The following is a 16,196-nucleotide window of genomic DNA, read 5'->3' on the forward strand; positions in this document are numbered from 1 at the left end:
CTTCATCACAAACCAGTTTTCACCCATGAATGGGAATTTCCAACTATAAAGATAACAGTGGTAAGTTTACATTATTGTCAACAGCAAATGGATCAAGTCCATCTTCTAATGAAGATGGGAAGGGATGATGTAAAGGATGAAGTAGCTTTGGAAATCTCTCTCTCTCTGTCTGTCTCTCTCTCTCTCTGTCTGTCTCTCTCTCTCTCTCTCTCTCTTTCTTTGGCAGTACTGGGGTTTGAATCCAGTAACACTTGCTTAGCAGGCCACTCTACCACTTGAGCCCCTGTGCTAGCCCCTGGAAATCTCTTTTGTCATAATTGCAACAATTCTTCCAACTGGTACTTGGGTTATTCTTGTCTTTTTTTTTTTTTTTTTTTGAGACAGGGTCCTGCTATGTAGACCAGACTGGTCTCAATCTTGTGATCTTCCTGCCTCAGCCTCCTGTGTACTGAGATTACAGGTATGTGCTGCCTGTAGAACTAAATTGGTTCTCTTTTCCTTTTTTTTTTTTTTTTTTGGTGGTACTGGGGAATTGAACTTAGGTTGTCAATCTTTTTCTATCAATATACAACACCAAAATAAATAAACAGAAGCACAGCATTTGTTAGCTTCAAGATATTTTACTTACTTTCTCAACAGGAAACCTTTCTGAGAAAAGTTTATTCAATGGCTGGCAGAGTTGCTCAAGTGGTAGAGTGGCTGCCAAGCAAGTGTGATGCTCTGAGTTCAAACCCTGCTACCACCAAAAGAAAAGTTTATTCAAAGTAGGTGACAATGATAATATACAACAGCAGTATTGATTATAGTATGCTGAAATAGGCAATAATTATATTGCTGGACTGGCCAAATGGCTCAGGCAGTAGAGTGCCTGCTGAGCAAGCATGAGGCCCTGAGTTTAAACCCCAGTACTGCCAGAAAAGAAAATCATATTGTTAAAAGATGTGAACTAAGGGCTGGAGGTGTGGCTCAAGTGGTCAAATGTCTGCCTAGCAAGCATGAGGCCCTGAGTTCAAACCCCAGTACCGCAAAAAGAAAAAAAAAACAAAAGATGTGAACTTTGCTGGAGAAAAAAATGGACATAATCTATCAAGACACTTAAAAATGTTTGTGCTCATTGACAGTACTGTTACTGTAGTCCTGATAATATGGGGGTGTGGGGGGGTCCAAGCACAAACAACAAACTCTGGTGAAGATTGGCAGGGAGGCGGAACCATCATACACTGTTGGTGGGATTGTAAAGTAGCACAACCACTGTGGAAATCAGTATGAAGGTTCATCAAAAAATTAAAAATAGGCCTACCTTATAATCCTGTTATTTCACTCTTGGGCATATATAAAAGGGGGTATAAATCAATGGACAAGAGAGATACTTGCACTGCCATGTTTACCAAAGAACTATTTACAATAACCAAGCTGTGCAATCAGTCTAGGTGCCCAACAAACTATGAATGGATAAAGAAAATGTAGCATATATACATAATGGAGTATTATTCAGCTATAAAGAAGAATGAAATCACGTTATTTGCAGGAAAATGAATGGGACTGGAGATCATAATACTGAATGAGATAAGCCAAGCTCAAAAGCAAAATATTGCATGTTTGTGTGCATATGTGGAAGCTAGCCCTAAAATTTTGTGATGACAATAATAATAATGGGACATGAGTATAAAAGGGAGACTTTCTTGGGGTATCAGCGGGAGTGAGAAGGGTGTAAGAAGAGTGTATTGGGGAGTGAAGAGGATCAAAGTATGTTATATATAATGTAAATACATATATATATAATACATATATATATATGGAGCCCACCAAACACTGTTAAAATAATCACAATGAAACCAAAAAAAAAAAAAAACCTAAAAAACCCTGAGTTCAAAACCTCAGTCTCACAAAAAAATTGAAAAAAACAAAAGGAGTGGAGAAGGAATTATCTGCAATAGTTTAGGACAGCATGGGAGTTATTTCCAAAGCAATGCCCTTCTGAGCAAAGGAAGCATGGGTATCTTATTGGGGAAGTGTAGACAAATTCATATAGGAAAGCACTTTAGGACAGTCATATTCCTGAACATGCTTATGCTCAGTTTAAGGTCACAGTTCAAGAAGGAACATTGGTGGATGTATTTTGAGCATGTTTAGCTAAAGATCATGGAGCACATATTTGAAAGGTAAAAATGATGGACAGGAACACCTCTGGACATGCTCAGCTTGTGTCATAAAAAATAAAGGAAAGGTTACCTTGAAGGTGAATTAATATAGGAGTTTGTCCCAAAGATGTCTGCCTGACTTAGTAGCTAGCATGGCCACTTGCCCCAACTGACTGAATAGAGACAAGCAGTGGGTAAATATAGGAAAGGGATTTATTTTCAGTGTGGCCACACTGGGAAGAAAAACAGCAGTCTAATCACTGAAAGCCTGTCTCTCCAAAATGCTAACAATAGTCTTGGGGTTATATTGGGAAGAAATGAAAGTGATGGGCAAGAAGCATGCAGTCAAGCAGTGTTGGTCAAATTGTAATTTAGTTGAGTGTTGTCCGAGGTCTAGTTCCGTGGGGTCCTGCTGGCACTAGAGGAGATAAATACCTGCAAGACTTATTATTCCTGGAACTTGAGATAAGCTGAGGAGGCAGTGACTCAAAAAAAAAAAAAAAAAAACCCAACAGGTCAGGGGAGCAAAAATGGAGTTTAATTGGCGCAATGGCTGTTTGGTTTAAGACAATGACTGGAGACTTCTAAGCACCATTCTGGTGGTTTGGAGCAGGATGTTGTAAATTTAATAATCTATTGATTATGATTGCCCTGCAAGTCTTGAATATGTCTTACTCTTATCTTGGTGTCTTTAGCCTTGAAGGGAGAGGATTATCAGTTTTTTAGATGAATATTGCTTAACTGATGAACATGTTTAAGTGCAGAGTTGAGCAAGAATCTGACCCAAAATTGGAGTTAGCAAAGGACAGTACAAAATAAAGACAGAGATACCAAGCTTTTATCCTGCTTTCAGTTACCCATCAGACATATGCAGACTCAAGTGAAGAGTCAGTACTTTTAGCAGAAGCAGCCTCTGAACCCCTATTACAGAACTTCTGTAAATTTATCTCATGACAGCAAATATAAACGTAATGACTTCTCCAAGGGGCTTTATGTGCCCTACACGGCATCTAATGTATGAAGCGGTAGCTGTTTATCCAATAGCTAATATTCTTAGGTCCAGAAATCAAGGGGTAGAAAAAAGAGTGATCCGTGAGCCCATTAACAAAAATTTTGCTTTCTGGCCAGGCACTAGTGGCCCATGCCTGTAATCCTAGCCACTCAGGAAGCAGAGATCAGAAGGTTTGGGGTTCGAAGTTAGCCTGGGCAAATAGTTCAAGAGACCCTATCTTAAAAAACAAAAACAAAAAACACAAAAAAGTTTATGAAAAAGAACTAAGAAACTTCTTGCAATTGCTTTAAGAGGGGTGCAGAGAAGGTTGAGGGGAAGAAACTATGGGGGCAATGTAAATAATGTATAGTATAAGTCTAATCAGAATTGTTGCTCTGAATCCTGCCATATAATGAATATATCTGAATAAACATTTTTTTAAAAGGGTAGGGGGAGAGGCTGGTGGAGTGGCTCAAGGTGTAGGCCCTGAGTTTAAACCCTAGTGCTGCAAAAAAAGAAAAAAATATTTTTTTTGCTTTCTGTTCCCAGGCCTTATGCTCTACTTGTCTAGAAATCTTAGTGCTTTTACTGGACATACAACAATTCCATTGAGCTGGAAGTTAAAAACATCATTCAGCTACTTTGAACTCCTCACGTCTATGAATCAATAGGCAAAGAAGGAAGTGACTGTACTGGCTGGGGTGATTGATCCTGATCACCAAGGGCAAATTGAAGTGCTACTACATAATGACAATTATCAAGAATATGCACAGAATGCAGGAGATCTTTAGGGTTTCTCTTTGTGTTACTTGTGGTTAAAAATCTATGGAAAATTAGACTAGACCAATCCAGGCAGGACTACTTGTACCAGACTTTTTGCCTATTGGGCAAAGAACCATGACAAACTGAGGTACCAAATTAATGACGAGTATTGATAGACTAAGTGATAGTGCCAGTATTTATTTATTGTTGTAGTACTGGGGCTTGAACTACACCTTTTTGTGATGATTTTTTTTTTGAGAGAGGGTCTCTTGATCTATTTGCCCATGCTGGATTCAAACCATGATCCGCCTGATCTCTGCCTCCTGAATCACTAGGATTATATGTGTGAACCACCATCACCCGGCTAGTGCCAGTTATTTAATCAAACACTAATATTGGAGTTGCTATGAAGATATTTTGTAGATATAGTTAACAGTCTATGATTATCCCTGATCATGTGGATGGAATTTATGCAGTCAGTTGAAAGGCCTTAAGAGCAAGACTGGGGTTTCTCTGAGAAACCAAAAAATACTAGAGAGAGCTCATCCCCTTCCTCTTTTTTTGATCTAGAGACTAAAACAAAAGCCTCACAATCCTCCTGCCTCAGCCTTCCGAGTGTTTGGATTATAGTCATGTGCCACCATGCACACTATTATTTCTATAATATCTCCCACCCTTTCATATGCCATGCCCCAGGATCTCAGAACTATTTCCACAGTGGGTGAAGTAATTACTATCTCCATGCCTACGAGACCTCTAACATCTTTACATCATCAGGGAGCAGTTATTGAGGGCTTACCATCTATGACAGTTCATGCTCCTATATCCTCCAGGTCTCCTTCTTTGCTATTTTTTTATTATGTTTGTGTGAATTAAATCCCCAAATCCATTTTCCTAACAATTGCTTTCCTTCTGAGCGCTCACTTGCCCCTTTGCTAGCAAGGATCATTAGCTGCACCTCATGGAAAATAGAAATCTACAGGCAACATTTGCTTGCGTTGTTAAAAAAACAAACAAACCCAATACAAATAAACAACAGGAATTACTGTTACTAAGCAATTATAACACAATTAAATTTGTCTAAAACATTTTATATCATTTCTCAAGATAACAGCTTTGATCCTGGGTCTCCAGCTCAATGATGGGCCTCCAGCACCCTGCATTATGATGAAATGGTGACAAGGATTTATTTGCAGGAGCAGGGGTGGAGTAAACTGAGCCTGTTGGGTTTTCATTTAAAGCTAAACTGGGCATGGTGGCACATGCCTGTAAACCTAGCTACTTGGAAGGCTGAAGTAGAAGGATCACTTGAGTTCAGGAGTTTAAGACCAGCCTGAGCAAACTAATGAGACAAAAAAGCTGTAAATAGTATTTGAAATCATCTTTAAAAAGGAGTAGATATGGGAGGGCAGGTATGATAGTGCAATTCCAACACTAGGGAGGCTGAGGCAGGAGAATCTTTTATTAATTCTTTTCAGCAGTGCCGGGGTTTGAACTCAGGATCCCATGTTTGCTAGGGAGGCACTCTACCACTCAAGCCACTCCATCAGCCCAAGGCAGGAGAATCTTATGTTTGAGGTCAGCTTGGGCAAAGTAGCAAGAGCCTGTCTCAAAAAGAACTAGAGCTGGGGGCATGGCTCAAATGGTAGAGCACCTAACTAGCAAGTGCAAGGACATGAGTTCAAATCCCAGTACAGAAAGAAAGAACAACAACAACTACATATGGACATATGGGTACAGATATAGGTGCATACAAAAAAAAAAAAAAAAACAAGAAGATCCCACATCAAGATGTAAACAGTAGTTATCTCTAGAGAGTAGACTTATGGTAACTTTTTCATGTCTTCTTTTTCTGTTCAAGTTCCTACTTTGAATACATATTATATAATTAGAAAAAATGCTATTTTAAATAAGTAAATAGACTTGCTCAAGATTTCAGAAGTAGGTTTTTGCATTATTCTCATCACACAGTCTCTTCCCTATAGTTTGTTACCCTACTGCTAACATACCTAGAGCACCTTGCAAAACGGACATTTGACTTACTCTTCACTCATTACATTTAGGGAGTATGTAAAATAAACTAGGTGCCTTCCTAGGCATTAGGGATTTGGAGATAAACAAGGGTCATCTTCTGCCTTCAAATGCTCCCAAAAAGCCTGGTGCTGATGGCTCTCATCTCTAATCATAGCTACTTAGGAAGCTGAGATTGGGAGGATCACATTTTGAGACCAGCCCAGGCAAAAAGTTCTTGAGACCTCCATCTCAACCAGTAGCTGGGTGCTATGGCAGGCACCTGTAATCTCAACTATTGTGGGAAGCTTAAAATAGGAGAAGCATGGTCCAGACTGGTCCCAGGCATAAATATGAGATTCTATCTCCAAAATAACCAGAGCAAAAAGGGCTGTAGGCATGGTTCAAGCAGTAGAGCACCTCCTCACAAGCACAAAGCCCTGAGTTCAAACTCCAGTACTGCCAAAAAACCAAAATTAAAAAAAAAAAAAACCTCCCAAGATAAAGGGAAAGATATGAAAGTTGACCATTATAATACAATATCTTAAAAAGTTATCCATAAAATGGGTGTGGTGGCTTATGTCTATAATCTTAGCTAGTTGGGAGGTAGAGATTGGGAGAATGGTGGTTGACAAAAAATTTTTGAGAACCCCCCTCCCCATCTCAACCAGTAGCTGGGTGTGGTAGTAAATGCCTGCAATCCCATCTACTTGGGAAGCCTAAATAATAGGATCATGGTCCAGGCTGACACAGGCATAAATTCAAGAGCCTATTAAAAAATACATACAGCAAAAAGGGCTGGCGGTGTGGTTTAGAGATAGAGCACCTGTCTGGCAAAGCACTTGCCTTGCAAGTGTAAGGCCCTGAGTTCAAACCCCAGTACTGCCAAAAAAGAAAAAAGAAAAAGAAACATATAATGCTATAGGAAACCTAATAAAATAATGGTGAATTATAGTCAACCAGGCCAGCCTGGCTTCCTGAGGAAGTAATATTTTAACTGAGATCTGAGAATAATAGATATCACAACAGCAGAGAGGGGTGGAAGGAGTGTAACAAATAGAGGTAAAGCTGTGGCCAAGGCCTGTAGCAAGAGGGAGCATTTTTGTTAGAAAGGGCTGAAAGAGTGCAGCTGAAGCTGAGAAAGGAGGAAGATGGTATTTGATATGGCTACATTTAAAATAGGAGCCAGGGGCTGGTGGAATGGCTCAAGTGGTAAGAGCACCTGCCTAGCTAAGCCTGAAGCCTTGAGTTCAAATCCCAATGCCACCAAAAACAAACAAACAAAAAAAATAGGAGCCAGATCATGAAGGCTCATCTAAGCCAGGATGATTTTTTTTTCAGCGTGGGGATGGAACCCTGTGCATGCTATGCAAGTGCTCTGCGATTAAGCTACATCTTCAGCCTCCTACATTTACTCATTACATTTAGGCATTACTGCTTTGTGTTTCTCTCTCTCAAGGTTCACCCATACAGTATCTGCATGTACTGTAATATTTCTGTGTAATATTCCTTGTGTGAACGACAATTGATTATTCCTAATTTGGGGCTATTATGACCATGTGGGTTTTTTTTTGGCAGTACTGGGGCTTGAACTCAGGGCCTACACCTTCAGCTACTCTACCATCACCTTTTTGGTGATGGGCATTTTGGGATAGGGTCTTGAGAACTGTTTGCCCAGGCTGGCTTCAAATGACGATCCTCCTAATCTCTGGCTCCTGAGTAGCCAGGATTACAGGTGTGAGCCACCGGCACCCAGCCATGACCATTCTTCTCCATACCTTTTGGTGAGCCCAACACATTTCTGTTGGGTTTATAACCAAGAAGTAGAACAGCTAGATCAAAGGGTAAACATTTAGGGCTGGGGAGAGTGGTGTGGGAAGCTCAGTGCTAGAACACTTGTGTAGTATGCATGAAGCCCTGGGTTCAATCCTAATACTAAAAATAAGGGGGGAACATACATGTTTTGCTTTAGTAGGTAACAGATTTCTCCAAATTGGTTGTACTAAATTACATGCCTACTTACAAAATTGATAGTTCCCATTACTTTATTTCCTCCCCAGTGCTTAGTATTAACAGTGTTTTAAAAGCAGTTGTGTGAAGCTGGGTGTGGTGGCATGTGCCTGTTGAACAAAAAGTCCAAGGCCAGCCTAGGCAACATAGCCAGATCATGTCAAAGATGAAGGGGCTGGGTGCTGGTGGCTCATGCTTGTAATCCTAGCTATTCAGGAGGCAGAGATCAGGAGGCTAGAGGTTCGAAGCCAATCTAGGCAAATAGTTTGAGAGATCCTATATCAAAAAAAAAAAAAAAAAGGGCAGGTAGGTTGACTCTAGTGGTACAGTGCCTGCCTACTAAGTGTGAGGCCTCAAGTTCAAACTCCAGGACCTCAAAACAAAACAAAACAAAACAGCACCAATGTGGGAGTGGGGGCATTTGCCTAGCATGTGCAAGGCCTGGGTTTGATTTTCTAACACCCCTTCCCCCCAAAAAGCAATTATTTGCTTTAAACATCAAAATGAGCCTTTCATTCTACTTTATTTCTACAGAAATGTTGAGCTCTGCTGTTTAGCGCATTTGGGATGCTTCCTGGGATGTCAAGATGAAGTTCAACTTCAAGAATGAGCCTGCAGTGTCCAGTATGCCCTCTGACACAGGCTGAGGAGAGCAGGATCCCAGTACTACTCAGCATGAGTCTAGATTTTCAAAGGATTCCACTTTTTTTTGCTGGGACTAGAGTTTGAACTCAGGGCTTCGTGTTGCTTGAACCACGCCTCCAGTCCTCAAAGGATTCCAGACCCTTGTCCAATGGGCTCCTGTGTCATCCAGAGCATTGTGAGGCAAGACAGAAACAGAACAAGACTTAAAAAAAGAAACTGACCCACTCCTGACCTATTCACTGTATACATGTCTCTGAAGGGACAGGCCTGACCAAGAAAGATGGGGATACCTTTCTCAAGGTGGTAGTACGGGTTAGTGGCAGTACTGACTTGGGATGGAGGACCCTGTTTTAATCTGTTATTTGGTTCAGCTTGGAAAACAAATCCAAATCTTCTTGAAGGCAGAACTTCAGGTGGGCCAACACAGCTCCATGGAGGTATGAGGCTTGAAGCCAGAAGGGATCAGCAGGTAACTGGGCACCACAGCCTGAGACCACTCAGTCTCAAGCAAGAACATCCTCCAAGGGTTTCTTTGCCTGAGGAAGGAGGAGGCTGATCTTCAGAAAATGGAGGCAAGGGTGATCCTGAAGACCCCCCATTGTTTGGTGACCAATGCCAGTCCAAACAGGACACGCCAAAAATGGTCACTCTTTCCTCTGGTTCGGAATTTAACCCAGCCTTCCTTAATGGAAACAGAACCTGGGTTTTAAGAGAGAGGCAGGTAGTGCAGATAAATTAAGTGTGAGACCTACAATTACAGTGTGTTTCCTGCAATACAAAAGACAGTGTGGCTTTGATGGCAGGTCCTGGGAATCTAAAAAGTAGCGAGGTGGCATGGTGACTGTGGCTGCTCCGACAGGATTCGGAAGAGGAATGGGCAGCGGAGGGAGGGAGGGAATAGGTGGAATGGAGAGTGGACACTGAGGGCTCCCTAGGGGTGGGGACGCAGGGCGGTTTGGAGCTGGCTGTGCCAGAAGGGTAAGTTGGCCATGCTGCCTTGGCTTCCGAGCAGACTCCACCTTCAAGTAGAGGGAAGGGAAGTTCTGCCTGCCGGACAGGGTCCAGGTCCAAGATGCCAGGTCACTGTTTGCGGTGCTAGATGGGAAGTAACCAGGGAGAGTGTGGAGACGCGTGCTAGGAGGGAGTCCTTCGGCCAGTAGGGCAGTTCGTCCTCACTTCCGGACCCCGGGTGGAGGGGCAAGTAAGGGTCCTCGGCCCTCAGCCAGAAGCCAGCTTCCTTCGGCCACAGCTCGCCGACAGCAAGCCGACACTAAATGACCGTTGGAAAGGGGCAGGCTGCGGCTGGGCAACAGACGCGAATTCTCCACCTATCCCTAAGTCCAATTCCGCCCTCGTCGGGCAGGCGGTGTCTCCGTGGCGACGCGCTGCGAAATGCGGCTGCGCAAACGTGACGTAGGGCGCGGGCCGGGGGAGGGAGGGGGTGTTTTGGTTCTCGCGGCTCGCCGTCCTTTCCACACTCTGCTGTCGGAAAGCTTCTGGTTCCTGCCTCCCCTTCCCCTTCCCCTTCCCTTTTTCTTTTCCTGACCCCCGATTCTCCTTCCCTCCTTTCTGTCCTTCTCCCGTTTCTTTTGCCGCCCCGGGTCCGGGCCATTTTTCCGGGCCAGGCGCACTAAAGCGCGCGGCCCCGGGGCCCAGTGTATGACCCGCCGTCCTGCTCCCGGTGGCTTCCCCCGCCCCATGTGGCTGCGGGGTCGCTGCGGCGCTGCCCACTATGGCCCGGAAAGCAGTTAGCAGGAAGCGGAAAGCGCCTGCCTCGCCAGGAGCTGGGAGCGACGCTCAAGGCCCGCAGGTGAGGCTTAGAGGCTGGGACCTGTGTGTCGAGGCCAGAGCACCAACCAAGGGGTTCGGGTCCGCAGATGGGGTGGGGGAAGGGTGTCTGTGAGTCACAGGCAGGACGAGAGCGGATTTCGTGCCTGTAAAGTCGTGGCTGGTCTTTGAAGAGTTCACTGGGGTGCAGATAGTCTGGATAGGTGAGCAGTTAGAGGGGAACTCAGAAATGGGACCTTCTTCGGGAGTACTGCAGACAGGAATAGAGCTTGAGGACAAACCAGAATATTGGCCCTGGAGGAAGGAGAACCCGGGAGCAAAAACCAACCTCCCAGGAGTTACTGAGAGGGAGATGGAAGGAGCACCGGTAAGCGGGACTGATTGTCTCCCCCATCAAGGAAGGAGTCGCCGTCTGTATACCAAAGTCTTGAGCCCTAGTTGAAACAGTTACCAGGTGTCATACCTATACTGGAGGGGAAGGCCTTCTGGTATTTGGATCCGTACTGATTTCCCCTGCCTCCCACTCCGTTGGGGTTTTAGTTTTTCGAATTGTACAACTGTCTGGAGAGTGGGCGCGTGATGACAGAGGGGCGGCCATTGATAGTATAGCCCTGGAAGACCGGGGATCCAGTCTGGCTCCTTGAGCTACACCCTCTATGTTCTACAGGGAGTACGGCAGAGAGGGAAAGGGGACTGAGTAGAGCTGCTGCAGTCCAGGTGAGAATGAGAATCATTGGGTCTTTCATTCCCTTCCCTTTCAAGGATAGGTACAGGGTATCAGTGTCCTTCACTACTAAAAGGTCTAGTGAACCTTTTATCCTGTATTTCTGCTTCCAAATCCCTATGTGGTTTTAACTGTGAGCAACATTATTTCAATGGCGGAAGCATTAAGTTGGACTTTCTGTATTGAAATTCTTGTTCTGTTGTGTTGCTGTCTTATATAAATCACACAGGATGAGTTCTCGGCTATATTTATTTATAATACAGTAGGATCTCTATTTTGAAGACAGGTAGTCAGTGCCCTGCTTTCTAATGTTGATTTCCACAGTTTGGCTGGGATCACTCGCTTCACAAAAGGAAAAGACTCCCTCCAGTGAAGAGATCCTTAGTATACTACCTGAAGAACCGGGAAGTCAGGCTACAGAATGAAACCAACTACTCTCGAGTGTTACATGGTTATGCAGCACAGCAACTTCCCAGTCTACTGAAGGAGAGAGAGTTTCATCTTGGGACCCTTAATAAAGTGTTTGCTTCTCAATGGTTGAATCATAGGCAAGTGGTATGTGGCACAAAATGCAACACGGTAAGTGTCTGTGACTTGGAGAACTTTCCCCTAAGTCTTAGATGTATGGATCCCCATGCTTTGGAACCTTTCACTGCTCCTTTGCCCAATCACTTTTGGGAAAGAATTGCCTTACTCTTTTTTTTTTCATTCCTTCCTGCTAATAACCTCCTCCTCTTTTTCTGCTCCTTTTCTTCTGCCTCTTTGATATCTACAGAGGAATGTATTTCTTTAGGCTCCTAACCCTCTGTATATACTGTTGCTTATAGAGTTTTTCTGAGAGTTTTCCTTCTCTGTTTACATTGCTTTTTAAGTTAGAGAAAAAGAAAAGATTCAGAAATAATGATGCTTATAACATCATTCAGGGTACATGATAGTGAAAACTTAAGTGTAAGAATTTATGTAAAAGTATTTAGTACTTAGCTAAAGATAGAATAGAATCTGAAGATGTATAGGTCATGAATTGTTTCTTTGTTTTGTTTCCCAGTGGTTCTGGAGTTTGAACTTGAGGCCTTGCACCTGCACTCTATCACTTGAGCCATGCCTCCCAGCTATTTCATATAAGAAAGTCTGGGAATATCTCTCTGGTGGCATATTTCAGGGTGTAAGCATTTGGTCTTTGGACCTTCTGAAAAGGATTTGGAAGAGAGGAAAATTAAGTATGACATGAGAGTGGAGGAGTAATTTTAGAGTAACAGTAAAATGAATGGAACATTAATCAGTATGTTATGTAACAGAATTATAGGCAAGGATAAACTGAGTTAAGTAGTGGATGTGATTGGAACAGAAGGGCACAAATAGCATGACATCACAGGGATGGCAAGTGAAGAGGCAGGACTTGGAGGTAGATAATGATTAGGTCTACCCTCTCCCTCCATTTTCACCTCACCCTATGTGAACAGATGCGTAATGTCATAATGACTGAGTAAATTGACCCTGGACCAAGACACATCTGGGATCAATTGAAAGGGACCTGGTTGCTCTATATCAAGAACATTTTAGCCAAACATGGTAGTACATGTATATAATCCTAGCACGCAGGAGAATCTTGAGTTTGAGGTCAGCCCAGGCTATATAGGAAGACCCTGTCTTGGGGGGTGGGGATCTTAGGACTAGAGGCATGGCTCAGTGATAGAATGTCTGCCTTGCAAGTATGCAAAACCCTGAGTTTAAGACCCAAAATAAATTTCTTTGGTGTCTATAAAGGACATAAGCAAAAATTTTAACAGTTTTGAAGAAGGAAATATCATGGTGGTTGGGGCCACATTTTCACTTCCTCTTCAATGAAGGCTGCCTGTCTTACACAGAAACCTTTCAAACTAAGTAGTAGTAGCAAGCTTGCCTCCACAGAATATTCTTTTTTTTTTTTTTTTGTAGCCTCCAAATTTTTTTCCAGAGTGGTTGTACTAGTTTACATTCCCACCAGCAGTGTAAGAGGGTTCCTTTTTTCCCCACATCCTCGCCAACACCTGTTGTTGGTGGTGTTGCTAATGATGGCTATTCTAACAGGGGTGAGGTGGAATCTTAGTATGGTCTTAATTTGCATTTCCTTTATTGCTAGAGATGGTGAACATTTTTTCATGTGTTTTTTGGCCATTCCACAGAATATTCTTTTCCTACGTTTCTTAGCCTGCCCGCTCATGGTTTAAGAGAATTGTCATTGTTGTCACTTGAAGTAGAAAGAGTCTCCTATTTGGAAGGGTTCATTCTAATCCCCACACATTCACTATAGTGTTTTGCCTAGCAAATATTGCTGAATTTTAACCTCTGTTTCTTGAATTTATTGAAGTGTGTTAAGTAATAATTTAACTTAGTCTTAATATTTACCTCTTTTTGACTTTTCACATCCTCGTGACCTAAAGTGTTTGGAGGCAGGAGAGGTTTTTTAAAATAGTAGTAGTACTTAGTATGTAAGTAATAGTACTTACATACTTACTTAATAATATATAGTATGTAGTGAAATAATATATTAGTAAGTACATACTAATATAATAATAGTATGTAGTGAAAGGTATGAACCATTTATAAGGGATATTGAGATTCCAGTATAACAAGCTTTAGGTGTCTAGAAAAGAGTTGGAACAGATCAGATTGTGGAAGCCCCTGAACTCTAGCTAAGATTTTATTCCATGGGTGAATGGAGAGACAGTGGCTCAAGAATTTTTAGCAGGGCTGATGTGGTTGGAGTAATGCTCCAGGGAGAGCCATTATAGGAGGTTAGTGCCATGGTATACCATGAGCGATAATTAAGGACTAAACCAGGACAGTGGCAGGAAAAGGATGAGGAGGAGAGAGATGTAAGACATCTTACGGGTAGAATCTGTAGATGATGACATGCTCAGATTTAATCTGTTGCAGAGTAGTAAGTCAAATTGATACTGATGTCTTGAACCTGGGTAATGGGAAAGCAGAAGACTGAAAGAGAAAATGAGTTCACTTTTGTGCTTTCACCAATTAGTAGACATTTGAGAGAGGGTAAAGATTGAAGTGATTTGGGTGTCATTCATATATAAGGGATTACTGAAATTGTTATATTACTAGGGAGGACAAGGCACCCTTGACTTGAATCCTTTGAACCTTTCCAAAAATTGAAAAATTTGTATTGTACATCTGTTTCCTGGACAGGATTGTGGGGGTGGTTTGGGAAGCAGTTCTTAATTCTTAATAGATTTTCAAAGGGTATACTGTGAACCAAAAGTGACTAAGGACCTTTGATCCTGAAAGAAGGGCTAAGTATAGAACACCTTTATTTATAAGGCAAGAACTGCTTCAGAAGAAGCAGGGAACTCAGGAAAACCAGGAGAGTACAGAAAATAATTAAAGAAAGGGGGAAGTTAGGGGAGCATGGCTTAAAAAGAAGAGTGTGAGGTATTTGATTTTAACTGTACATTCACTTCCCATCATTGATATTCTCTAGCCAAAGACTACAGCGATCTGCCTAACGTAGAACAAGTATATATAATTGCTCATTCCAGTTAGGGAGAATCTACACTATAGGGTGGGGGTGGGGAACCCTCTTAGTGAGAGGATGCTAGAAAGAATGTAAAAGATTGAGGGTTGTGTCAGGTGTTTGGGAGAAGTCTTGAAACTTGAATCCAGAGCTTTGCTCTGGATTGGGATACTGTCAGGAAACAGGTGGCTGGTTCTCTATTTAGGTATTTTAGTCTTGTCTAGAAGGTGGTTAAAGGTGTTATTGGTAATGATGAAGCAATCATCTTTTTTTTTTTTTCTTTCAGGTTTGCTGGGCAGGTGCTATACTACTTGAGCCACTCCACCAGCCCTGTTTTTGTGTTGGGTATTTTTGAGATAGGGTCTAGACCTCTTAACTATTTGCCTGGGCTGGCCTTAAAGATCCTCCTGGTCTCTGCCTCTGAGTAACTAGGATTATAGATGTGAGCCACCAGCGCACAGCACAATAACTCTCATTACCTAGGTTAAGGGGATGGTTGATTCTTTTGTTGTTTAGACAGTATTCATATTTTGGTCTCTGTTCAAATATGATCACAGAATGGCCTTGTCTGATGCTGATGTTCTGGGAAGTTATTTTCACCAGACACCTGATACCTGATAGTATCAGGTGTACTCCCTGGTATACAGCCACTTTTTGTTTTTTCACTATTTCCCAAAGTAATTATCAAATGTAGGTATACTGTTAAATTCATAGATGGAATTAGTGGATCCTAATGAAGTAGACAAAGTAGACAAATAAATTTTGACTGCAATTTGCTGTCACATGGGAGGGGAACTTTGAAGCAGCCTAATTTCTGAATGTAGGTAGCATCATGGTTGAGAAAATAGCTATAATATTATATCCCTGAGATTACATACTCAAATTCCTGAAATCATAAAAGCAGAATATGAGCCAGGTGTCAATGGCTCATGTCTGTAATCCTGGCTACTCAAGAGGCAGAGATCAGGAGGTTCATGGTTTGAAGCCAGCCCAGGCAAATAGTTAGTGAGACCTTATCTCGAAAATGCCCAACACACTGAGGCCAATAGGAAAAGGGGAACAGGTACTAGAGAAAAGGTTAGATCAAAAAGAATTAACCTAGAAGGTAACACCCACACACAGGAAATCAATGTGAGTCAATGCCCTGTACAGTTATCCTTATCTCAAGCAGCAAAAACCCTTGTCCCTTCCTGTTACTGCTTATACTCTCTCTACAACAAAATTAGAAATAAGGGCAAAATAGTTTCTGCTGGGTATTGAGGGGGTGGGGGGGGAGAGGGAGAGGGCGAGGGCGGAGTGGGTGGTAAGGGAGGAGGTGGGGGCAGGGGGGAGAAATGAACCAAGCCTTGTATGCACATATGAATAATAAAAGAAAAAGAAAAAAAATAAAAAAATAAAAAATATTAACAATACAAAAGAAAAAAAGGAAAAAAAAAGAAAAAAAAATGCCCAACACAAAAAAGAGCTGGTGGTGTGGCTCAAGTGGCAGAGTGCCTACCTAGCATAAATGCGAGGCTCTGAATTCAAGCCCCAGTACCACCAAAAGAAAAAAAAGCAAAATATTAAACTCTACTTGATACATAGGGATGCAAAATACCACATACAGTTTTGCGCTGG

The 16,196-nt window shown here is 42.3% G+C and overlaps 1 protein-coding gene and 1 long non-coding RNA gene across 2 annotated transcripts in view; both read left to right on the forward strand.

Annotated features, from left to right (window-relative positions):
- The window catches only part of LOC141415410 (uncharacterized), a 29,682-nt gene extending 20,902 nt beyond the window's left edge, over positions 1–8,780 (forward strand). Inside the window, exon 2 of the long non-coding RNA XR_012440389.1 lies at positions 8,449–8,780. This is a non-coding gene — a long non-coding RNA (uncharacterized lncRNA). The remainder of the gene's footprint in view (positions 1–8,448) is intronic.
- Positions 8,781–9,966: 1,186 nt separating this feature from the next.
- Positions 9,967–16,196, forward strand: part of Dcaf12 (DDB1 and CUL4 associated factor 12) — a 37,483-nt gene continuing 31,253 nt past the window's right edge. Inside the window, exons 1-2 of the mRNA XM_020163840.2 lie at positions 9,967–10,369; positions 11,396–11,650. Of these exons, the coding sequence (XP_020019429.1) occupies positions 10,292–10,369; positions 11,396–11,650 (333 nt within the window). The 5' untranslated portion in view covers positions 9,967–10,291. The remainder of the gene's footprint in view (positions 10,370–11,395; positions 11,651–16,196) is intronic.

This window comes from Castor canadensis, chromosome 13, assembly GCF_047511655.1.
Source record: "Castor canadensis chromosome 13, mCasCan1.hap1v2, whole genome shotgun sequence".
In the NCBI taxonomy this organism is placed as follows: domain Eukaryota; kingdom Metazoa; phylum Chordata; class Mammalia; order Rodentia; family Castoridae; genus Castor; species Castor canadensis.